A 22,874-nucleotide genomic window follows, 5' to 3' on the forward strand; every position below is an offset into this window, starting at 1 on the left:
GAGCGAGCCCTTGAGGATGTCCACGACCCGGCCTCTCGCTAAATATTCATGAGGGAGGCGGGTGGACGCCACTGCACACTGCGGCCGGCGCCATGAAGTGAGAAGGGGGCCGGGGGGTCGCGGCTCGCCAGCAGGCGCGGGGTGGTCTTGAAGATGGGGTCACCGGTGGGCGCGCCTGGGTCCCCAGTGGGGCCAGGGGAGGGTGAAGGGGTGGGGCGGGGGCAGCCGCAGGGAACAGCGGTGATAGCGAGGAGGCACTGAGGCTCCTGAGGACCTGAGGGTTACCGGGGGCGCCGGGCAGGTCACCCTTCTGGGCCCGACGACCGGGCAGTGTGGAGGCGGGAGAGGGGCTGAGGGGACGGGGACTGACCCAGCAGCCCCTGCCGCCAGGCTCAACGTGGACGGGCTCCTGGTCTACTTCCCTTACGACTACATCTACCCCGAGCAGTTCTCCTACATGCGGGAGCTCAAACGCACGCTGGACGCCAAGGTGGGTGGCCTGTGGGCCCGACCCGCCCACTCGACCGGTGGGGCTGCCACGCCTGGGCCTAAGACAGATTGCAGGACGTCTGGATTTTAGAAGTACGAGGTCCTTGGAAATCCAGGACCCCATAATCTTCCGTTATCTAAAATAATAATGGTGAATAGGCTGGGCGCGGTGGCTCGCGCCTGTAATCCCAGCGCTTTGGGAGGCCTAGGAGGGCGGATCACTTGAGGTCAGGAGATCGAGACCAGCCTGGCCAACGTGGTGAAACCCCGTCTCTTCTAAAAATACAAAAATTAGCCAGGTGTGGTGGCGGGCGCCTGTAATCGCAACTACTCAGAAGGCTGAGGCAGGAGAATCGCTTGAACCCGAGAAGCGGAGGTTGCAGCTAGCCGAGGTGGCGCCATTGCACTCCAGCCTGGGCGACAGAGTGAGACTCGGTCTCAAAAATAAATAAAATAAAATAATAATGGTCAATAGGCTGGGCGCGGTGGTTCGTGCCTGTAATCCCAGCACTTTGGTGGGAGGTGGAGGCGGGAAGATCACTTGGGGCCAGGTATTGGAGACCAACTTGGGCAACACAGCAAGATCCTATCTCTACGAAAAATTAGAAAATTAGCTAGGTGTGGTGGCGCTTGCCTGTAGTACCCACTGCTTGGGAGGTTGAGGCAGGAGGATCGCTTGAGGCCAGGAGTTGGAGGCTGCAGTGAGCCATGATTGTGCCGTTGCATTCCAGTCTGGGCAACAGAGTGAGACCTGTCTCTTAAAAAAGAAGGGAGAAAAGTTCACTATATATCAGCTACTGTGCTAAATATTTAACGTGCAATTTCTCACTAATCTTCACAGTCATGTTATGAGGAAGGTTTTATTATTAGGCCCATTTTATTTTATTTATTTATTTTTGAGACAAAATCACAGGTGCACGCCACCACCTCTGGCTAATTTTTTGTATTTTTAGTAGAGAAGGAGTTTCACCATATTGGCCGGGCTGGTCTCGAGCTCCTGACCTCAGGTGATCCACCTGCCTCGACCTCTCAAAGTGCTGGGATTACAGGCGTGAGCCACCACGCCCGGCCTTAGGCCCATTTTAGAGGTAGGGATACTGAGGTCTGGGGAGGTGAAGGTACTCACCTAAGACCACTCAACAAGGAGGAGGCAGAAGTGGGTGTGAACCCCACTGCCCAATTTTAACTGCTGCTGTGTTATCCTGCTGTTCCAAGTTGGTGGCATTGGAGGTCGGGGAGAGTCCCCAGAGTTTGTGTGCCCAAGGTTCTGAGACCCTGTGTGTTGTCCCTCTGGTTCCCAACATGCAGGGTCATGGAGTCCTGGAGATGCCCTCAGGCACTGGGAAGACAGTGTCCCTGTTGGCCCTGATCATGGCATACCAGCGGGTGAGTGATGTATTGAACCCGTAAAGGCAGACAAAAGAAGGGACAGGACAGGGACTGAGTCCACTTGTTATCGGCAGGCATATCCACTGGAGGTGACCAAACTCATCTACTGCTCAAGAACTGTGCCAGAGATTGAGAAGGTGAGCCCAGACTCATCCTGGTGCTCCAGCTCCACTGTTCCCTAGGCCCTATTGGTCCCCCTGGTGGTGGCCATCACCAGCTTTCGGGGGTGTCTGGGAAGCTCGGGAAGAGGCTGGGGCCTGGCAGGGCAGGGGTTTGTGCCTCCAATGAACACAAGCTCCCCCTGCCCCCCCCAACTTTGGAGTAGGTGATCGAAGAGCTTCGAAAGTTGCTCAACTTCTATGAGAAGCAGGAGGGCGAGAAGCTGCCATTTCTGGGGCTGGCTCTGAGCTCCCGCAAAAACTTGTGTATTCACCCTGAGGTGAGCACCCGTCCCTTCTCCCTGCCCTTAGCCCAGAGGTAGAGGAAACTCTTTCGTCCAACTGCAAGTCCTGGATCCCCAGGCTGGACCTCTTGCAAAGGCATGCAGTGGCTGCACACAGAATTCCCATCTCACTGGTCAAATTCTCATTCATCGTGGCCCAGGCAAGCACACCTCCTCAGGGAGTCTTCCAATTCTACCCAGGCCTGGGAGAGGTTAAAAAGGCAGCTCTTAGAGTCTCTGGAAGACCTGGTTTCCTGGCTCTGAAACTTACCAGCCTGGTATTTATGGAGAGGCGTTTTCTGCCGCCTGGGCCTCAGTCTTCCTTTCTGTAAAATGGGGATAATTATGTGCCTGCCTCATAAGGTCGCTGATGATAAAATTGGATGAAATGATGCAGCTGATGCCCTTAGCATGTACAAAGAACTAAAAGAATGTTAGAAATTCACGGCTGGGCACGGTGGCTCACACCTGTAATCCCAGCACTTTGGGAGGCCGAGGCGGGCGGATAACAAGGTCAGGAGATCGAGACCATCCTGGCTAACACAGTGAAACCCCGTCTCTACTAAAAAATACAAAAAATTAGCCGGGCATGGTGATGGGCGCCTGTAGTCCCAGCTACTCGGGAGGCTGAGGCAGGAGAATGGCGTGAACTCAGGAGGTGAAGCTTGCAGTGAGCTAAGATCACACCACTGCACTCCAGCCTGGGCGACGGAGCGAGCCTCCGTCTCAAAAAAAAAAAAAAAAAAAAAAAAAAATTCTCATGATAGGCTGAGTGCGGTGGTGGTTCACACCTATAGTCCCAGCACTTTGGGAGTCTGAGGTGGGCAGATCATTTGAGGTCAGGAGTTCAAGACTATCCTGGCCAACACGGCAAAACCCCATTTCTACCAAAAATACAAAAATTAGCCGGGGGTGGTGGCGTACATGTCGGTAATCCCAGTCGCTTGTACACGGGAGGCAGAGGTTGCAGTGAGCTGAGGTCACACTACTGCACTCCAGCCTGGGGGACAGAGTGAGACTCTGTCTAAAAAAAAAAAAAAAAAAAAAAAGATTCATGATATTTATATACATAATATATGACAAATACAATGTTAATTGTTATTAAATTATGCTATAAAACCATTGTACTTGGCTGGGCATGGTGGCTCACGCCTATAATCCCAGCACTTTGGAAGGCTGATGTTTCACCATGTTGGTCAGGCTGGTCTCTAACTCCTGATCTCATGATCCGCCCACCTCGGCCTCCCAAAGTGCTGGGATTGCAGGCATGAGCCATCGTGCCCAGCCTTATTTATTTATTTTTTTTGAGATGGAGTTTCACTCTTGTTGCCCAGGCTGGAGTGCAGTGGTGTGAACTCGGTTCACCGCAACCTCCACCTCTCAGGTACAAGCGATTCTTCTGCCTCAGCTTCCTGAGTAGCTGGGATTACAGGCGCACTCCACCACGCCCAGCTAGTTTTTTGTATTTTTAATAGAGATGGGTTTCATCATGTTGGCCAGGCTGATCTCAAACTCCCACACTGGGCCCACAGACTATATATTACATCACATTATTTGTAAGAACACATGAGAAATAATATATCTAGTGGATGACAAAGAGCACAGGCCTCGGTGACTGATGAAAGGGGAAATGGAGAGGGAAGGGCTGGCTGCCTTGGAGCTTTCCCTTTGGTGTAGGAAAAGGATTTGTTCTTGGGAAAGAGCCTTAGGCTGTGATGGTACCTTAGAGAGTACAGAGCAGGTCAGGGGTGAGGGGAGTCCCAGACTCTGCAGCACCTCCTTTGATTCTTAGGCCCTGCCAGAGTTCCATGTGTTTTGGCATTTCCAAGGATGAAGTAATTATCCTCAATCTATATGCTAAAGATTTTTCAAGGCTTACTGTTTTAAAATATTAGTTTTGGTTGGCTGGGCACAGTGACTCAGCCTGTAATCCCAGCACTTTGGGAGGCTGAGGTGGGAGGATTGCTTGAGGCCAGGAGTTTGAGACCAGCCTGGGCAACATAGCAAGACCTCATCTCGACTAAAAAGACAAAAATTAGCCAGGCATGGTGGCGCACACCTGTGGCCTCAGCTACTTGGGAGGCTGAAGGGGGAAGGATCAGTTGAGCCTGGTAGGTCAAGGATGTAGTAAGCTGTGATTGCGCCACTGCATTCCAGCCTGAGTAGCAGAGGGACCTGTCTCCAAAAATATATATGTATAACTTGTAGTTGTAAGAATGTAACAATTTTACTACTCTCTTTTTTTTTTTTTTGAGAGGGAGTCTTACTCTGTCGCCCAGGGTGGAGTACAGTGGCATGATCTAGGCTCACTGCAACCTCTGTCTCCTGGGTTCAAGCAATTCTCCTGCCTCAGCCTCCCGAGTAGCTGGGATTCCAGGTGTGCACCACCATGCCTGGCTCATTTTTGTATTTTTATTTTTTTGTGATGGAGTCTCGCTCTATCGCCCAGGCTGGAATGCTGTGGGGTGATCTCGGCTCAGTGCAAACTCCGCCTCCCAGGTACAATTCTCCTGCCTCAGCCTCCCGAGTAGCTGGGATTACAGGCACGTGCCACCACGCCTGGCTAATGTATTTTTAGTGGAGACAGGGTTTCATCATGTTGGCCAGGCTGGTCTAGAACTCCTGACCTCAGGTAATCCGCCCACCTCGACCTCCCAAAGTGCTAGGATTACAGGCGTGAACCATCGCGCCCGGCTAATTTTTAGTAGAGATGGAGTTTCACCATGTTGGCTAGGCTGGTCTCGAACTCCTGACCTCGTGATCTCCCCACCTCGGCCTCACCAAGTGCTGGGATTACAGGCGTGAGCCACCGCACCCAGTCCAGTTTTACTACTCTTATATCCCTGCATTAAGTTCCCATGTGTCTTAACTAATGATGCAACAGACTGAGGTTCAAGTCCAAAACCCCAGCCAACTGGGAGGTGTGGAGACCTGCGTTTGAAGAGTGGTTGGGTTTCCACCCTGTCTGGGTGCTAAGATGCCCCACACCCCCAGGTGACACCCCTGCGCTTTGGGAAGGATGTCGATGGGAAATGCCACAGCCTCACAGCCTCCTATGTGCGGGCGCAGTACCAGCATGACACCAGCCTGCCCCACTGCCGCTTCTATGAGGTGCCTGGAGGGCAGGGCTGAGGGAGGGAGGCTGGATGGGTGGCCTGGGGCAGGCAGCCTCCCTGACCCCTGGCACTCTTGTCCCAGGAATTTGATGCCCATGGGCGCGAGGTGCCCCTCCCCGCTGGCATCTACAACCTGGATGACCTGAAGGCCCTGGGGCGGCGCCAGGGCTGGTGCCCATACTTCCTTGCTCGATACTCAGTGAGAAGGCTGGTGGGGCGGGCAGAGGGGCGAGTGTGAGGGTGTGGGCTGCCCGCCCGTCTCCTATCTGCCCATGCCTGTCTGTTGCTTGCTGTGAGTCTGCCTGTCTGCATCTCCCTGTTGATGGGTGCCCATGTCTGTCGGTCTGTCTCTATCCATCTGCTCATATTTCTGCCTGGCCGGTGTCTGCCTCTGCAGGCCTGTGTGGGAATGATGGGCCAGTGTGGCCAGGGGTAGGGGGGTAAGGGTTGGGGTAACAGGGCCCTGGTGACCCTGCTCCCTGGCCCCCCAGATCCTGCATGCCAACGTGGTGGTTTATAGCTACCACTACCTCCTGGACCCCAAGATTGCAGACCTGGTGTCCAAGGAACTGGCCCGCAAGGCCGTCGTGGTCTTCGACGAGGCCCACAACATTGGTGAGGGGGGCGCCAGGGGCCAAAGGGACGCCAGCCCCTCTGAGGGAGGCCCCTGCAGGCCTGCCTGAGCCGGCTCTCTCCCCCTTCTCCAGACAACGTCTGCATCGACTCCATGAGCGTCAACCTCACCCGCCGGACCCTTGACCGGTGCCAGGGCAACCTGGAGACCCTGCAGAAGACGGTGCTGAGGTGGGGCCGGGGACGGCTGGAGGACCCTGGTGCCTGCCCTGGCCTCTGTCTGACTTGTCCCTACGGGTGCCAGCCCCACCCCAACCCCAGCTATCTCCCCGCAGGATCAAAGAGACAGACGAGCAGCGCCTGCGGGATGAGTACCGGCGTCTGGTGGAGGGGCTGCGGGAGGCCAGCGCCGCCCGGGAGACGGACGCCCACCTGGCCAACCCCGTGCTGCCCGACGAGGTGCTGCAGGGTGAGCTCCCACCCCCCGCGGCCCCCCAGTCCCTTTCCCGCCTCCCCGTGGCGGCTGATAGCGTCTCCTCGCAGAGGCGGTGCCTGGCTCCATCCGCACGGCCGAGCACTTCCTGGGCTTCCTGCGGCGGCTGCTGGAGTACGTGAAGTGGCGGCTGCGTGTGCAGCACGTGGTGCAGGAGAGCCCACCCGCCTTCCTGAGTGGCCTGGCCCAGCGCGTGTGCATCCAGCGCAAGCCCCTCAGGTGCGGCCCCACACAGCGCGGGGATGGGGGCTCAGCAGGTCCTGGTTAGGCAGAGCCATGTCCTCCACGCTTGTAGCCCGGGATCACCATTGCCAGCCTCAGGAGTGAGTGAGCTGGGCGAGGCACGTGGGACCCTGTCTGTTCTAACCTGGCAGGTCCCGAAGCAAGGTTGGAGCTGGTCCTGGGTCCCTGCGTTGGGCAGGGGCCTGGTGGGCAACACCTGGCTGGATTGGAGAGTCTACCCCACCCAAGAGAGAGTAGTGGGAGCACCATTTACAGAGGGGTGGACTAGGGGAGGAGCCAAGGAGGGTGGGAGGTGAAAGCTGGGAGCTAAGCCGGGCCACAGCGGCAGGGAGGGAGTGTGTTGAGAACCAGCTGGTGGGGGCCTGGACAGGGGCTTCTGCTGGGAGCAGAAACCAGAACCTGGGCCTCGCAGGCTAGGAGCTGGGGGAGGAGGCCGCGGCCCATGTCTCTTCCCACCAGTGCCTCTAATCTTCCAAGTCTGAGGGCAGGGGCGTCCCCATGGAGCAGTCTGGGCGCATTTTGGGGGAGTCAGTCTCTTGAGGCACAGAGGAGGCAGAGAATGACCAGGGATAGGAGGGGACTTTTCCTTTGCTGCTTTGAGTAACTCATGGGTCTTCTCTAAACTGCAGTTTTCTCCTTTGTAAAACGGCCAAGGAGTCGAATCTTTACTTCACAGGGTTCTGTGGTGGTTAATGAGAGAGCAGCGAAGCCAATCAGCTACCCTGTCGTGAGCACTAAGGAGGAGCTAAGCCCTTTATGTTCCTTACCTCAATTGCACCCCCAGTAGGGCATCCCCACCCTGCACATGAGGACGCTGGGGCTCCCAGAGGGGAAGCCTTTGCCCAGAGCCGCACAGCACTGTGCCCAGTAGTTGGGGCTTGAAGCCAAGCCTGTGGGCTCCAAAGGCCCTGGCTGCCCTGCCTCTGTGGGTGAGGCCACCTTCTGTGTGGGTTTGCCCATCTTCCCCAGAATTGGAGACTTGTGAGGGCAAAGAGGGGATCTCAGTCACTCAACACACATTCCCCAAGTGCCTGCTCCATGCTGGGGACACAGCCGAAGAGGCTCCATGGCCCAGTGTAGGGCACAGACTCATCCCCAGCTAGCGACCAGCCAGGGTAGGCGCCTGGGGTTAGAGGAGACAGGCTGGGAGGGCTGAAGTGTGGGAGGCAGGTTTGCAAGTGTGACTGCCCGCCTGGCTTCAAAGCCAGCTGCTCCGTGACCCGTCCCCGGGGCTGAGAACTTCAGCCCTGCCTGTGTGCGGTTGTGGCTGAGTGGCCCTGCACATGCGTGAGTGTGTGGACGCAATATCCATGGGACTCTGCGGGATGTGGGTGATGACTGCATTCCTCTGTGAGCCCATGGGGTTCCGACACTGTCTGTGTCCCCACAGGTGCGTGAGAGACAGTGGGAGAGGTTCTGGATGTGAATGCGTGACCATGTGGCCATGCAGGATTAATGCCATGACTGGGGGATTCTGGGTGTGATAGTGAGTCTCTTGTTTTGATCAGAACCCACTTAGGGCTGGGTGCAGTGGCTCGCACCTGTCATCCCAGCACTTTGGGAGGCCGAGGCGGGCAGATCACCAGGTCACAAGTTCGAGACCAGCCTGGCCAACATAGTGAAACCCCGTCTCTACTAAAAGTATAAAAATTAGCTGAGTGTGGTGGCGGACATCTGTAATCCCAGCTACTCGGGAGGCTGAGGCAGGAGAATTGTTTGAACCCGGGAGGTGGAGGTTGCAGTGAGCCGAGATGGCGCCAGTGCACTCCAGCCTGGGTGACAGGGCGAGAGTCCATCTGAAAAAGAAAAAAAGAAAAAAAACCCACTTAGGAGGTCGTGCTAGCAGGTATGACAAGTGACCACATGACTCTGGGGTGTCTGATTATTGTTCTATCTGTGCCACCATGCAGCAGTGGCTGTGTGTGACATGCAGATGTATAGTGTGGGGGTGCACGTTTCCAAAACAGGCCCACTGCCCGCCCTCCCTGAGTGCCCATTGTCTGGGGAGACAGGCACGTGATGGCGGAGGCAGGGCTGCTGGTCCTGTTCATGCTTCCGTCTGCCCCCCGACCCCGTCTCTCCTCCCCACCAGATTCTGTGCTGAACGCCTGCGGTCCCTGCTGCACACCCTGGAGATCACCGACCTTGCTGACTTCTCCCCGCTCACCCTCCTTGCTAACTTTGCCACCCTTGTCAGCACCTACGCCAAAGGTAAGCTCACCTTTTTCTGTCCCTGCTGGGCCTCCTAGGAGCTGGAATCAGGGTCGCAGCAGAGTCTACAGGGTTGTTGGCAGGAACTTGGACACACAGGGCTTTGTGGGGCTTGGCTTGGAAGTGTGGGTTTTATTTTGAAGGCAGTGGGGAGCCGTAGATAGTTCTTGAGTAAGTGTTGTGCTCAGATTTATATTTTCACAGACTTCCTCGGGCTGCAGAGTGGAGAAGGATGGCGTGGGCAGTGGTAAGGGATGAGGCCAGAGAAGCTCTATGGGGTCAGCTCACACTAGAGGGCATGGTAATGAGTTGATCATTTTGCTCCTAGGGGCACTGGAAAGCCATGGTAGGTTCTAGCAAGCAAGGTGCCAGGTCAGATTTGTGCTTTTTTTTTTTCCTGAGACGGAGTCTCGCTCTGTTGCCAGGCTGGAGTGCAGTGGTGTGATCTCGGCTCACTGCAGCCTCCGCCTCCTGGGTTCAAGCAATTCTCCTGCCTCAGCCTCCCCAGTGTCTGGGACTACAGGCGTGTGCCACTACGCCCAGCTAATTTTTGTATTTTTAATAGAGATGGGATTTCACCATGTTGGCCAGGATGGTCTTGATCTCCTGACCTCATGATCCACCCGCCTTGGCCTCCCAAAGTGCTGGGATTACAGGCATGAGTCACTGCGCCCAGCCCAGATTTGTGCTTTGGAAAGACTTCTTCTGGGTGCCAGAGGTGGTAGCTCACGCCTGTAATCCCAGCACTTTGGGATGGTGAGGCAGGCAGATGACCTGAGGTCAGGAGTTCGAGACCAGCCTGGTCAACATGGCAAAACCCCATCTTCACTAAAAATACAAAAATTAGCCGGGGCCGGACATGGTGGCTCACGCCCGTAATCCCAGCAGTTTGGGGGGCTGAGGTGGGCAGATCACTTGAGTTTGAGACCAGCCTGACCAACATGGTAAAACCCTGTCTTTACTAAAAATACAAAACTTTGCCAGGTGTGGTGGCGGCCTCCTGTAATCCCAGCTACTTGAGAGGCTGAGGCAAGAGAATTGCTTGAACCCAGGAGGCAGAGGTTACAGTGAGTCAAGATTGTGGCACTGCACTCCAGCCTAGGCGACAGAGCAAGACTTGGTCTAAAAAAAAAAAAAAAAAATAGGCCGGGCGTAGTGGCTCATGCCTGTAATCCCAGCACTTTGGGAGGCCGAGGTGGGTGGATCACCTGAGGTCAGGAGTTCGAGACCAGCCTGACCAATATGGTGAAACCCCGTCTCTACTAAAAATACAAAAATTAGCTGGACGTGGTGGTGCATGCCTGTAGTTCTTTTTTTTTTTTTTTTTTTTTTGAGACGGAGTCTCGCTCTGCCGCCCAGGCTGGAGTGCAGTGGCCGGATCTCAGCTCACTGCAAGCACCGCCTCCCGGGTTCCCGCCATTCTCCTGCCTCAGCCTCCCGAGTAGCTGGGACTACAGGCGCCCGCCACCTCGCCCGGCTAGTTTTTTGTATTTTAGTAGAGACGGGGTTTCACCGTGTCAGCCAGGATGGTCTCGATCTCCTGACCTCGTGATCCGCCCGTCTCGGCCTCCCAAAGTGCTGGGATTACAGGCTTGAGCCACCGCGCCCGGCCTGCATGCCTGTAGTTCTAACTACTCAGGAGGCTGAGACAGGAGAATTGCTTGAACCCGGGAGGCGGAGGTTGTAGTGAGCTGAGATCGCACCAGCTGCACTCTAGCCTGGGCGAAAACAAGAGTCCGTCTCAAAAAAGAAGAAAGGAAGATTTCTTCTGGCAGGGACTAGAGGCAGGAGACTAGGTGGCAGGCAGGGACCTGAGCACAAGGAGAGGAGCCTTGGCCAGGATGTGGCCATGGTGAGACAGAAAGGTATGGTTTGGAGAGAGATGTGGGAGGTAGAGGCTGGGATGTGGGGAGCATGGTGTCTGGGTTTCGGGACCTGGGACAAGAGGAGTAGAGGCTGATGTTCAGATTTTCAGGTTGCGAGAGAGGGGCATCATTCTGGAGGCTTTATGGGCCAGTGTTCCCTCCCCGTCCTCAGCGTGAAGCTCACCAGGGGTTCAGTCTGCCTCCTCGGGGTTTCTCCTGTACCCAGGAAACCGGATCAGGCCTCATGTCCTGTGGCAGGGCCTGACAGGAGGATGGAGATCTGGGCCGTTGCCCCAGGGCTGGGTAGCGAGGCCTGCTGGCTGCTGCTTCTGCCTCTGTCTCTCTGTCCTGCCCCATCTTCCATCCCTGCCTTTGTCGTTCTCTATCCACTGTTTCCCATCTGCCAACACCTCATGTTCTTTCACCTGGAGCATCCTTCCTCATCTTCCTCATCCCCCAGCCACCTCCCCCTCATCCTTAGGTTCTCAGCTTAGTAGAGATGTCTCCTCCTCCAGGAAGCCCTCCCTGACCCCCAGGCTGAGTCAGGCCCCTCCTCTGGGCACCTCTGTCCCAGCACTGCCCACTCTCAGTCATCCCTGTCTGAGGGCAAGTCTGTCTCCTGCTGGACTGCGAACCCATGCAAGCAGCGGCAAGGCTGGCTTGGTCACCACTGTGTCCCCAGCACAGACGACTTGATTTTTTTTTCACTGCGTGAAACTGAATATATAAATTCATTCATTCATTTATTTCTTCAACAAATGGGCCAGGCTCAGCACTGTGGAAGCAGCAGGAACCAAAAAAGATCTCATTCCTGGCCGGGCGCGGTGGCTCAAGCCTGTAATCCCAGCACTTTGGGAGGCCGAGGCGGGTGGATCACAAGGTCAGGAGATCGAGACTATCCTGGCTAACATGGTGAAACCCCGTCTCTACTAAAAATACAAAAAACTAGCCGGGCGCGGTAGTGGGCGCCTGTAGTCCCAGCTACTTGGGAGGCTGAGGCGGGAGAATGGCGTGAACCCGGGGGGCGGAGCTTGCAGTGAGCCGAGATCGCGCCACTGCACTCCAGCCTGGGAGACACAGTGAGACTCCGTCTCAAAAAAAAAAAAAAAAAAAAGATCTCATTCCTAACCCCCCAGAATTTATATTCCAGAGGGGGAAAACCAGTAGCAAAGATGCAGTCAAATAAACAAGGAAATAATTCCAGAAAGTGGCAGTTATCATGAAAAAAAAATACGTTGTTGCGTTGGAATATGTCTGCATAGAAAAGGTGGCTGGGGAGGGCCTTTCGAGGGGCTGACTTTTGAGCAGTCTCAGATGACCAAATGGAGCCATCTTGGGAGGTTTTCCAGGCCACATGGGACCATCAAGTGTAAACACCCTGGGGGAACTGAGCCTGCTGAGTTTTGAAGGTCAGGCACCAGGCCACTGGAGGCATGTGGGGTGATGGGAGGCTTCTGGGGGGGGCGGAGGTGATATGGCCGGGCTCAGGTTTCCATAGGGTCCCTCTGGCTGCCGTGAAGTGAGCAGGGGATGATGGGTCCAGGCAGGAGGTGATGGTGGCTGGCCCCAGGTGGGGTCAGGGGCAGTGGTCAGATTGCAGGTAGGTTTTGGAGGCAGAGCTGCCTGGTTTTGCTGATGGCTTAGGTAGAAAGGTCGTGGGAGGCCAGGCGCAGTGACTCATACTTATAATTTTGGGACTTTGGGGGCCTGAGGCGGGTGGATCACTGGAGGTCCCCCATCTCTACTAAAAATACAAAAATTAGCTGGGTGTGTTGTAGAGGGGTGTACCTGTAATCCCAGCTATTCAAGAGGATGAGGCAGGAAAATCAATCGCTTGAACCCGGGAGGCAGAGCTTGCAGTGAGCCGAGATCGCGCCACTGCACTCTAGCCTGGGCGACAGAGCGAGACTCCATGTCAAAAAACAGAAACAAGAAAAGGTCCTGGGAGAAAGCTTCAGGCTCTGGCTCCTGGCTTTGGCGTGGGTGCTGCGGGGCCCTGCAGTACTGGGAGAGTGAGCAGTGGGCGGGGCTGTGGCGCTCTCTACTTGGGATCCTTCGTGAAAGTTTGCACAGGTGTGGGCCCTGTGGAGAGGCAGAAAGACTGGGGTGTATTTTGGACTCAGATGCCTGGTTTGGAGCTTAAGCAGCTCATGTTTGGTCTCATTCACTCCCGGGCAGTATGGGATGGAGACTGGGGTGAAGCAAGGGAGCGGGAGAGGGAATGGCTGAGTGGGTGCAGCTGTGGCTGTAGTGGGGTAATCTCACCTGCCCTTGCCTGCCCTCTGCAGGCTTCACCATCATCATCGAGCCCTTTGACGACAGAACCCCAACCATTGCCAACCCCATCCTGCACTTCAGGTGGGACCCTGCCCGGTGGGGGTGTGACTGCACTGTGGGTCAGGGGCCCAGCCCCCCGGGCCCTCACCGCCCTCATCTCTCTCCAGCTGCATGGACGCCTCGCTGGCCATCAAACCTGTATTCGAGCGCTTCCAGTCTGTCATCATTACGTCTGGGGTGAGGACCCTTCTCCTGTTCCTCCCAGTCCCTGGCCTCCTTCCATGGGCCTCCTGGTCCCTGCCCTTCCTGCTGAGATCCCTCCCACTGTCCCCCCTACAGACACTGTCCCCGCTGGACATCTACCCCAAGATCCTGGACTTCCACCCCGTCACCATGGCAACCTTCACCATGACGCTGGCCAGGGTCTGCCTCTGCCCTATGGTGAGTGGGAGAGGCTAGGGCTGGGACTGGGAGGGGAGGTGGGAGCAAGGGGCTGCGTCCCTTCCTTGGCTTCCCCCACTGCTCAGGCAGGAGAGTTTTACAGTGGAGAGGCCGGGTTTGGAATTCAGACAGACTTAGGCTTGATTCTGCTTCTCCGGGGGTACAACTCTCAAACCTCAGTTTTCTTATCTGTAAAATGGGAATGTATCCTCCCTGATCTCCCAGGGCGGTTGAGAGGATTGAGAGAGAACTGAGGTAAAACACTTAGGTAGCCCAGGGTCTGGCACAGGTAGGCACTTACTCAGCATCTTGGTTAACGTGGCTTTGCCGGGTACATGGTCTGGCTGTGACCCAGGTAAGTGGGCCTTCCTGTCCATCTCCATCTCTGTAACATGTGCATGTCAACATGGGCCCTCAGTCCCTTATCTGAAGTCCCGAGGCTGGTTTTTTGTTTTGAGATGGACTCTTGCTCTGTTGCCCAGGCTGGAGTGCAATGGCACGGATCTCAGCTCACTGCAACCTCTGCCTCCTGGATTCAAGTGATTCTCGTGCTTCAGCCTCCTGAGTAGCTGGGATTACAGGCGTGTGCCACAACGCCCGGCTAAATTTTGTACTTTTAGTAGAGACAGGGTTTCACCATGTTGGCCAGGCTGGTCTCAAGTGATCTGCCCACCTGGTCCTCCCAAAGTGCTGGGATTACAGGTGTGAGCCACTGCGCGCAGCCATTTGTTTTGGAATTCAGAATTTTCCAGCCTTTAGAGACAAGGCATATGCTGTGTAGTGTGTGACGCCCCCAGTGGGGTCTGGGTGGCTCCCCCCAGTCAAACTCCTATTTTGGCAGTAAAAGCTTTGGAAGCATCACATTAAGGAGTAAGTCAGGCCTCTGCAGAGACTCAGGGCAGGGCAGGTTTTGCTACTTAATGAGTTTGTGCCAAACTGAAAAAGAAATGTGTTCAGAGCTTTTGGCTTTTGGAGTTGCCTGTCAGAGGTTGTGGACCAGTGATGACCACCCACTGCATGGTGGTTGTGTGAGGTTGCTGGCTGGCGGGGATGCCCACTGGCATAGTGAGGGGTGTTCTTCGGGATCCGGCTGGCCTGGGGCCTGGGGCTGGCTAGAGTGTAGCTGCTGGTGGAGAGTGTGGACAGACTCGGGTCCAGTTCCATCTTTGCCACCTATTCACTGTGTGACCTTGGGCAGGCAACTCACCTTTTCTGAGGCCAGGTCATTTGTGCAATGCAGATAACAGGGTAGCTGAGGGTTCATTCAGTGACACTGTGTTAATGAAAAGTTTAGAGCAGACTGGGTGTGGTGGCTCACTCCTGTAATCCCGCCACTTTGGGAGGCCAAGGTGGGACGGTCGCTTGAGGCCATATGTTCAACACCAGACTGGGCAACATGGTGATGCCCGGTCTCTATTTAAAAAAAAAAAAAAAAGCTTAGAACAGCACCAGCAGGTGGTCAGCACTCACACGCTGGAGCAGTTGCTGCTGCCTCGCTTATCATGACCTCTGTTGCTCTCTTCAGATCATCGGCCGTGGCAATGACCAGGTGGCCATCAGCTCCAAATTTGAGACCCGGGAGGATATTGGTATGCTGCCAATGGGGCTGGTTTCTGTGGGTTCCAAGAGGGAGGTGTATCAGTCAGATGGGCTGAGTCACGCTGCTGTAACAAATATCCCTGGCCTTAGTTGCTTAGCCCAGAGCTTCCTTCTTGCCCGTGGGACACATCCACTGTGAGCTGGTAGGGGGCCTGCCCTGTGTCTCCTCACCTGGGAACCTCCACCGCTGGGTGCGTCAGAGGCAGTGTGATGTGACAGGTGGGATCACAGTGGTCACAGTGAATTGTGCACTGGTTCCTAAGGGTGCTTCCCTGGAAGTGACACATGGCCTTTTTTTGAGACAGAGTCTTGCTCTGTTACCTAGGCTGGAGTGCAGTGGCATGATCTCGGCTCACTGCAACCTTTGCCTTGCGGGTTCAAGCAGTTCTCGTGCCTCAGCCTCCCGAGTAGCTGGGATTATAGGCATCTGCCACCACGCCAGGCTAATTTTTGTATTTTTAGTAGAGATGGGGTTTTGCCATGTTGGCCAGGCTGGTCTCAAACCCCTGACCTCAGATGATCCACCCACCTCGACCTCCCAAAGTGCTGGGATTACAGGCGTGAGCCGCCACGCCTGACCCCTGCTGCACTGATTTCATTGGCCATGGCAAATTACATAGCCAGGTGTGACTTCAGGAAGTGGCAAGGAGGGTCCTCAAACACGCCTGGGAGGAGGAGGAAGGGGATGTGTGTGAATAACCTGACAGCCAGCCTCAGTGGGGTTTCCAGAAACTCCTAGTTTGAAGGCAGAGAAGGGAGGAAGGACCTGAGCCAGGAGAGGGCCTAACCTCTGACCCCTCGCAGCTGTGATCCGGAACTACGGGAACCTCCTGCTGGAGATGTCTGCTGTGGTCCCTGATGGCATTGTGGCCTTCTTCACCAGCTACCAGTACATGGAGAGCACCGTGGCCTCCTGGTATGAGCAGGTATGCCTGGCCACCCCCTCCCTGCACTTGCTCTCCTCAGCCCCTGGCACTGCAGGAGGGGAGTCACCTGCTCTCCTCAGCTCCTGGCACTACACTGCTATGTCAGCTTCATTTTTCTTACCCTCTGATGGTGACAGGTGTCCTGTGTGACAGGAGAGTGCGTGCAGCATGTAGGAATGGGGTGTAAGCAGCCCATTGCCCCACCCCCAGTACATCAGGCTGAGAACGCAGACATAAGCCCCAGTGTGGGCCCCTCCCTCAGAGGAGTACCCTGTGGTGGAGTCACCCCCACCTTCTAGGTTCCTTGCTCCCCCGCTGCTCTTTGGGGCTACCCCATCCCTGTGATCCTCCAGCACAGATGGCCTGGTGGGGAGGCCCAGGTAGCAGGTGTGACTCTATCTAGGTTAGAGGAAGGTTCTAGAGAATCAAGGCTGGACTGAGACTCAGGGCAAAGCCTCTCAAGGGTCTGCAGGAGCCCCTTCAAGGAAGCAGGCAGAGGAGGTCATGGGGCATTCTGGAAACAGGGCTCACCACAGCCAGGCCCTGGGTGGGAGGGGAGGCCACTCCTCACTTTGTGCCTCTGAGCACACCATGGCCAGGCTCTCAGGAGTGGGTGAAAGCACTTTGGGGTGAGGTGAGTGAACTTGGCTAATCCGAGTATTGGAATGGCACTCATGGGAGGCAGGAGCCTCATCCTCACAGCCAGGACCTTGGCCTTGTGCTTCAATAGGTGGCTTCCACACGGCGGAAAGGTGATCCAGTCCCCACAGCCCAGGTGCCTTTTGTGTCCTATTTAAGACAACTTTGTCTTAAATACCCCAAGGTCATGAAGAGAGGCTGCTGTGTTTCCTTCTAGGAGCTTGTGGTTTTAGCTTTCACATCTAGGTCTATGAGGTACCTCAAATTCATCTTTCTATATGGTGTAAGGTAGGGGGTCAAGGTTCATTTTTTGGTTCCATTTGGAAATCCACTTGCTCCAGTAAAAGCTGTCCCCACTGACCTGCACAGGTGGCTGTGTGTTTCTGGACTCTCCATTTTGTCCCACTGGTCTGTGTCCTTGCACTGGCTCCACACTGTCTGTATGGTAGTGTCATATGGGAAGTCTCAGGGCAGCCTCTGATTGACTCTGCCTGCCTCACAGTCAGCCCCTCCACCAGTTGCTGGCAGGGGATGGGGTGCCCTGATTGGCCACCCCCTTGGGCCACATGCCTGCCCCACTTATCTAGCAGTGATTGGTTCCCCACCCAGATCACTAAGTTCCCCGCAAAGAAGTAAGGTTGGACAATTTCACCCTCCCTCCCCACATCTCAGATGAGCCAGCTGAGGCCCAGAGAAATAGTGATGTAGGAGAGTTGGAGATAAGCAGGATGGCCGTGCCCTGAACCCACCTTCTGCCACCCCCAACCTGACCTCCCTGGGTCCTTCCCCAGGGGATCCTTGAGAACATCCAGAGGAACAAGCTGCTCTTTATTGAGACCCAGGATGGTGCCGAAACCAGTGTCGCCCTGGAGAAGTACCAGGAGGTGGGTGTGTGAGGCCAGCGTGGAGGGGGTGGGGAGGTGGCTCCGAGGAGTGACCCAACTTGCATCTTGCCTCCCCACCTCAGGCCTGCGAGAATGGACGCGGGGCCATCCTGCTGTCAGTGGCCCGGGGCAAAGTGTCTGAGGGAATCGACTTCGGTGAGTGGACTCGCTCTTCCTCCCCAGGTGTCTTCCCAGAGCTCTCTGGAACACCTGCCCACTCTGCTGTCTGCTCCCGCGGGGGACCACCCACCCACAGCCTGGGTGCACAGAGGGACCCTCCCCTCCCCTCTGGCCCTAGGCACCCGGCAGGAGCACACCCTCTCTCTCCCACTCAGACACAGCATCCTGGGGCATGTGAGGCTGTCCCTGTCCCACCAGCCACACTTGTAACTCCCCTCGACCCCTCTTCTCTGCCCACCAGTGCACCACTACGGGCGGGCCGTCATCATGTTTGGCGTCCCCTACGTCTACACACAGAGTCGCATTCTCAAGGTGAGTAGCTCTGGCTCCCAGAAGTCCCAAAGTGTTAGGGCCAGGGGAGGGATGGCTCCCCCACCTCCCCAACTCCTCGTCCTTCATTTCTGCAGGCACGGCTGGAATACCTGCGGGACCAGTTCCAGATTCGTGAGAATGACTTTCTCACCTTCGATGCCATGCGCCACGCGGCCCAGTGTGTGGGTCGGGCCATCCGGGGCAAGACGGACTACGGCCTCATGGTCTTCGCCGACAAGGTGCAGGTTCAGGGGTGCCCCTGTGCTTGCACCCCAGCCTCCGAAAACCAGGCTATTTGCCCGTTCATCTCCCAGAAGGGGTGTGTCACAGGGTGGAGGGTGGCCCAGGCTCCCTGACTCGGGTCCTGACGTTCTCTCCCTGGCCTGCGCTTCTGCCCACAGCGGTTTGCCCGTGGGGACAAGCGGGGGAAACTGCCCCGCTGGATCCAGGAGCACCTCACAGATGCCAACCTCAACCTGACTGTGGATGAGGGTGTCCAGGTGGCCAAGTACTTCCTGCGGCAGATGGCACAGCCCTTCCACCGGGTGAGGCCTGCATCCCCCTCCCAGCATCCTCCCAGGCTGAGCTCTTCCTCCAGAAAGGCCCCTTGGATTCTCCCCACTCCCCAACCCCAGCCTGTCCTCCTGCCCTCTACAGAGAGAAGTTTATAGTATATCTGCATGCCAGGCTCTGAGGGGTAGGGGGAGATTCGAGGGGCCACAGATGCCAGCAGGTGGCCCAGGCAAGGCAGGGTGAGAGAATTCGGGGTGAGGAGGTATCAGGCATTGAGACTGTGCTGGCCTGGGGAAAGCCCATCCTTCTCCGACTCCCTGGCTGGTTCCTCCCTCAGCCCCCTCTTATGTGGACAGGAATGGCCCACTCTGGATTATACTGACATCTCCAAATTCAAACATCCTGGCCCTCGTGTCTTAGACCCCTAATGCCCATCGGGGGCGGGTGGTCAGGGAAGTACAGCAGCTGCCTGGGCCCCTTCCTGACAGTGCCCCCCTTACTTTCCTCTGTTCTCTGCAGGAGGATCAGCTGGGCCTGTCCTTGCTCAGCCTGGAGCAGCTGGAATCAGAGGAGACGCTGCAGAGGATAGAGCAGATTGCTCAAAGCTGCTGAGCAGGGTGGGCAGGGCCATAAATGATTCCTAGTGACTCCTGAGTCTTGCCTGGCCCTGGGTCCCAGCAGCTCCGAGGCCGCAGCAGGGCTGGTGCTGGAAGGTCTTATGAACTCAGGTGACATTCCTCACTGTCACAGCTATAGCCTTTAATCGCAGAAGAGGGCAGGGGGCATCTAAGAGATGATAGACCCCCCCCCCGTCCCCCACCAGCCCAGGCCTCCCACGCTGTTCCCGAGAAGCTGAGGCCAACACAGGTCACTGGATGTTAGCGGGGACTCAGGTCCTGGGTGCTGGCGCTGAGGGTCCGAGGGGCCTTGTCCAGGTGCCAGCTGGGGAACTGGAGACAGGCACAAGGGATGGTTGGAGGGGAGGTGAGGGGCAGGTGCTGCGTCCAGCCTGGCAGCCAACCGTCTACCCCTCTCACCTCTACCCCAAGTAAAACCCATCTTTGCTCCTGGCTTGGGTCTCTTTTAACACACCCACCACCTGCTGACTCTGACGCCGGCCTGACCGCCCTGCTTTTGCCTTATCTCTGCACCTACCCACGTGGCCCCACTCCATTTTTGACCCTGGTGTCCCCTCACCTGAGTCCCAGGAGCCCTTGGGCCATCCACATTCAGTGTGTTGAGCGACATGGCTCTCTTCATTCTGCGAAGGGGGCAGCAGGGAAGAAGCGAGTGAATCCAGGAGTGGCCCCTCCAGGAGGGAGCTTTCCAGCACAGGATTTGATCTGTGTGTATCACAGGGGAGATGGGAGCCATGGAAGGTTCTTGAGCAGGAGGGGTGGGGGGTGGGCTATGAATTCTGCTGATGTCAGGGCTCTTTGCCGACCTGATCCACACTCACCCGGCCGCCCCCGCCGCCCCCTCGCCTCGGAGGCGGGAGACCAGCTTCTCACTTCCTCGCCGGATAGACTCGCGGATCTTAGAGAGGGAGCTGCTGCGGCGAAGGGCCTGGGGAGGGGCAGGGATGCTGCTCATATCCCCAAGCCCATGCAGTCCCCACGCCTTCCCCAGGAACCGAAGCACAGCCCATCCTCACCTGTTCTGTGTCACCAGCTGTGCCTGTGTTGGGGGCACCTAGGGGAAAGATGGGGGACACTGAGATGGGGACGTAGAGAAGCCACCAGGAGGGAAGGCAGGGGCTCGGGGCTCACCGAGAGGGGCAGGTAGATCCTCCTTGTGGAGGATTTCTTTATACAGCTCTTCTGCTTGTTGGTACTTGTTCTGTTTCAGGTAGGCTGAGGCCTGCGGAGAAGGGAGTGTCTTGGGTGATCTTGGCTCTAGTCTGGGAACTTTTCGGACCCCAGTTCCCAACACTGCATCCAGTCCCACTTTTTTTTTTTTTGTAGAGACAGGGTCTTGGTATGTTGCCCAGGCTGGTCGTGAACTCCTGGCCTCAACTGATCCTCCTGCCTTGGCCTCCCAAAGTGCTGGGGTTACAGGCGTGAGCCACCACGCCTAGCCCCAGTCCCACTTTCTACTGTGCTGACCTGGCCGTATCCCACCCCTGCCTAAAGCCTTGCCCTGGGGCAGAGTGGGTTTGGAGCTCTGCCCTGTCTCCTGCCTGGGGGATGGAGGACAGAAAACCTATTTCTGAGCCTGTCTGCTCTACGTTGGGCTGGTGGCATGGCCTCTCTTCTCACATGCAAAGTAGAGCGACAGCTTCTACCTCATAGGGACACTGTAAGAACTAGTGATGTGGGGACTGAGCTAAGAGGGGAGCCGGCCCCAGTGAGCTCAATAAATGTCTGCTGCTGCCATCTGTGCCTGCCAGCTTCCCCTTCACTGACCGTCCTGGGTGCCGTGGACTCACGCATTTCCTGATTCCGTGTTCTGTGCTGAGCCAGCTCCTGTGTCTGATGGGACACTTGCTCCAAGGGCCCTGCCTCAGGGGGACCCCTCCCCATGGTGCTCGCCCTGTACCCAACCAATGGGTGCCTCCCCAGGGCAGACCCTCCACTCCGGGCCCACTCAGCCCCAGGGGCCTCACCAGGTTGTTCTTGGTCTTGGCCACGTTGGGGTCATGGGGCCCGCCCAGTGCCTCATAGATGCTCAGGGCCCGGGCGTAGTGCCGCTCCACGTCCTCAAACTTGCCCTGGTTCTGGCACAGCAGGGCCAGGTTGTTGAGCTGCTTGGCCACATCGGGGTGGTCAGCACCCAGGACCTGGGGGCCAGGGGGCACAAGTCAGAGGGGTCATACAGGATTGGTGGGACACGTGACATCACTTCTGTATGGTGGTCACAAGTTAGGAATTACAGGGCCAAAGCAGAGTGACCTGAGAGGTTGGGGGCTGGGGCACAAGTAACACTATCGAGCGGGATTACTGAGGTCAGAGGCCAAGGTGATCCAGAAACTCGCGGGGCACAAGGTGAGATGGGTAGGTCAGGGCTGGGCTTGTGCCAGTGGCCATGAGGGGTTGGAAAGGCTGTGGCGGGACCTAGTTGGGGGGTGGCGTGTGAGGTAAGGCGAGAGGTCAGAGTCAGGGTCAAGACCACACTGGGATCTCAGAAGGTTGAGGGTGATGGGTTGGGCTCCAGTTGGGGTCTCCCAGTACCAAACGCAAGGGACCCGAGGATCAGGGTCACGATGTAAGTGCTCAGGATCCATGGAGAGGGCTACAAGGGGTTCCTCGGGGTTGGGTAAGGGGGATGGGACCTTCTCTCGGATCTCCAAAGCGCGCTGGCACAGGGGCTCTGCCTCCCGGTAACGCCCGCGCTTCCCATAGAGGACGGCCAAGTTGTTGAGCGTGGCAGCCACCTGTGGGGTTGGGGGAGACACAGGTCAGGGATGGGCAGGCACGGCCCCACTTCCTCTCCCTGGGGTCCCACTCACTGCAGGGTGCTCAGGGCCCAGCGTCTGCTCCCGGATCTGCAGGGCATCATGGAGGAGGTCTGTGGCTTCTTTGTACTTGTTCTGGTCCCTGTGTGGAAGCCCAGGGATGGCGGGGGTTGGCCGGGGGTTGGGGCAGCTGCAGCCACAGGGGCTGGGCTGATTCTGGCAGGTCCAGGGAACCTGGCTGAACCAAGCATGGGTAGCACCCTTTGGGGGCCTTTTATGGGCCCTTCCATACCTTCCAATTCTCTAACACCAGGCCCTGTATCCCCAGACCTCTGCCAAGCCTCTAACCACCCCAGTTCTCTTGCCTGCTCTGTTGGGGTCCCTGGTGTCTGTACTCTGACTCCTCTCTGCCTGGCTCAGTGCCCCGCCAACCCGCCAGATCCCTGGCCCACTCCCTCTTTGCCGTTCTTACAGCAGGAGCCTTCCCTTCCTTTCCCATTCTGGCTGATCCCTCCTCCGACCTCCCCAGGTGCTCCATGGTGGCAGAGGGGGCACCAGGGTCCCTCCACTTGCACCCAATGGGTCCCTGCCGTTCCTGCCCCCTGCCATGGCCGGCCGCAGCTCTCACCGGTACACCAGCGCCAGGATGTTGAGCATGGTGGCCACGTCAGGGTGGCAGTGGCCCGAGCTGCGCTCCAGGTCCTCCAAGGCCTGGCGGCACAGGGGCACCGCCACCTCATACCGGCCCTGCCCCGCGTACTGGATCACGAGGTTATGCAGGGTCCGAAGGCGGGCAGGGATCTCATAGCCACCCTGCTGAGCTGCTGCTGCTCCTGCGGCCTCAGGACCTGGGTGGGGCAGGGTGGGCTCTGGGTCACTGCAAGCCTC

General features: G+C 56.9%; 2 protein-coding genes across 8 annotated transcripts in view; one reads left to right on the top strand and one right to left on the bottom strand.

Annotated features, from left to right (window-relative positions):
- Nucleotides 1-19,663, top strand: ERCC2 (ERCC excision repair 2, TFIIH core complex helicase subunit). Of its 5 annotated transcripts, none has more exons than XM_021931189.2 (24): nucleotides 1-97; nucleotides 391-490; nucleotides 1,798-1,875; nucleotides 1,953-2,015; nucleotides 2,204-2,317; nucleotides 5,315-5,431; nucleotides 5,519-5,635; nucleotides 5,928-6,051; nucleotides 6,144-6,240; nucleotides 6,345-6,478; nucleotides 6,553-6,721; nucleotides 7,422-7,472; nucleotides 8,838-8,956; nucleotides 13,110-13,179; nucleotides 13,266-13,335; nucleotides 13,438-13,539; nucleotides 15,065-15,128; nucleotides 15,943-16,064; nucleotides 17,495-17,587; nucleotides 17,671-17,743; nucleotides 18,009-18,079; nucleotides 18,175-18,318; nucleotides 18,481-18,624; nucleotides 19,112-19,663. In XM_021931189.2, the coding sequence occupies exons 1-24, from the start codon at nucleotides 93-95 to the stop codon at nucleotides 19,202-19,204; spliced, it is 2,334 nt and encodes a 777-aa protein (XP_021786881.1). In that variant the 5' UTR covers nucleotides 1-92; the 3' UTR covers nucleotides 19,205-19,663. The 5 variants fall into 5 exon arrangements, with proteins under 5 accessions (XP_021786881.1, XP_021786883.1, XP_021786884.1 ...); XM_021931190.2 differs by having other exon boundaries at nucleotides 83-165; nucleotides 19,112-19,226; XM_003915708.5 differs by lacking the exon at nucleotides 7,422-7,472 and having other exon boundaries at nucleotides 52-97; nucleotides 19,112-19,246.
- Nucleotides 19,331-22,874, bottom strand: part of KLC3 (kinesin light chain 3) — a 10,563-nt gene continuing 7,019 nt past the window's right edge. For 2 of the 3 annotated variants that reach the window (XM_009194734.3, XM_021931193.2), the window contains 9 exons: nucleotides 22,615-22,834; nucleotides 22,041-22,128; nucleotides 21,864-21,965; nucleotides 21,198-21,371; nucleotides 20,362-20,452; nucleotides 20,247-20,284; nucleotides 20,052-20,158; nucleotides 19,790-19,853; nucleotides 19,331-19,542 (listed from right to left, as the gene is read on the bottom strand). In XM_009194734.3, the coding sequence (XP_009192998.2) occupies nucleotides 19,471-19,542; nucleotides 19,790-19,853; nucleotides 20,052-20,158; nucleotides 20,247-20,284; nucleotides 20,362-20,452; nucleotides 21,198-21,371; nucleotides 21,864-21,965; nucleotides 22,041-22,128; nucleotides 22,615-22,834 (956 nt within the window). In that variant the 3' untranslated portion in view covers nucleotides 19,331-19,470. The remainder of the gene's footprint in view (nucleotides 19,543-19,789; nucleotides 19,854-20,051; nucleotides 20,159-20,246; nucleotides 20,285-20,361; nucleotides 20,453-21,197; nucleotides 21,372-21,863; nucleotides 21,966-22,040; nucleotides 22,129-22,614; nucleotides 22,835-22,874) is intronic. The other variant, XM_021931194.2, reaches the window with a different exon arrangement.

The sequence above is a fragment of the Papio anubis genome, chromosome 20 (genome assembly GCF_008728515.1).
Source record: "Papio anubis isolate 15944 chromosome 20, Panubis1.0, whole genome shotgun sequence".
In the NCBI taxonomy this organism is placed as follows: domain Eukaryota; kingdom Metazoa; phylum Chordata; class Mammalia; order Primates; family Cercopithecidae; genus Papio; species Papio anubis.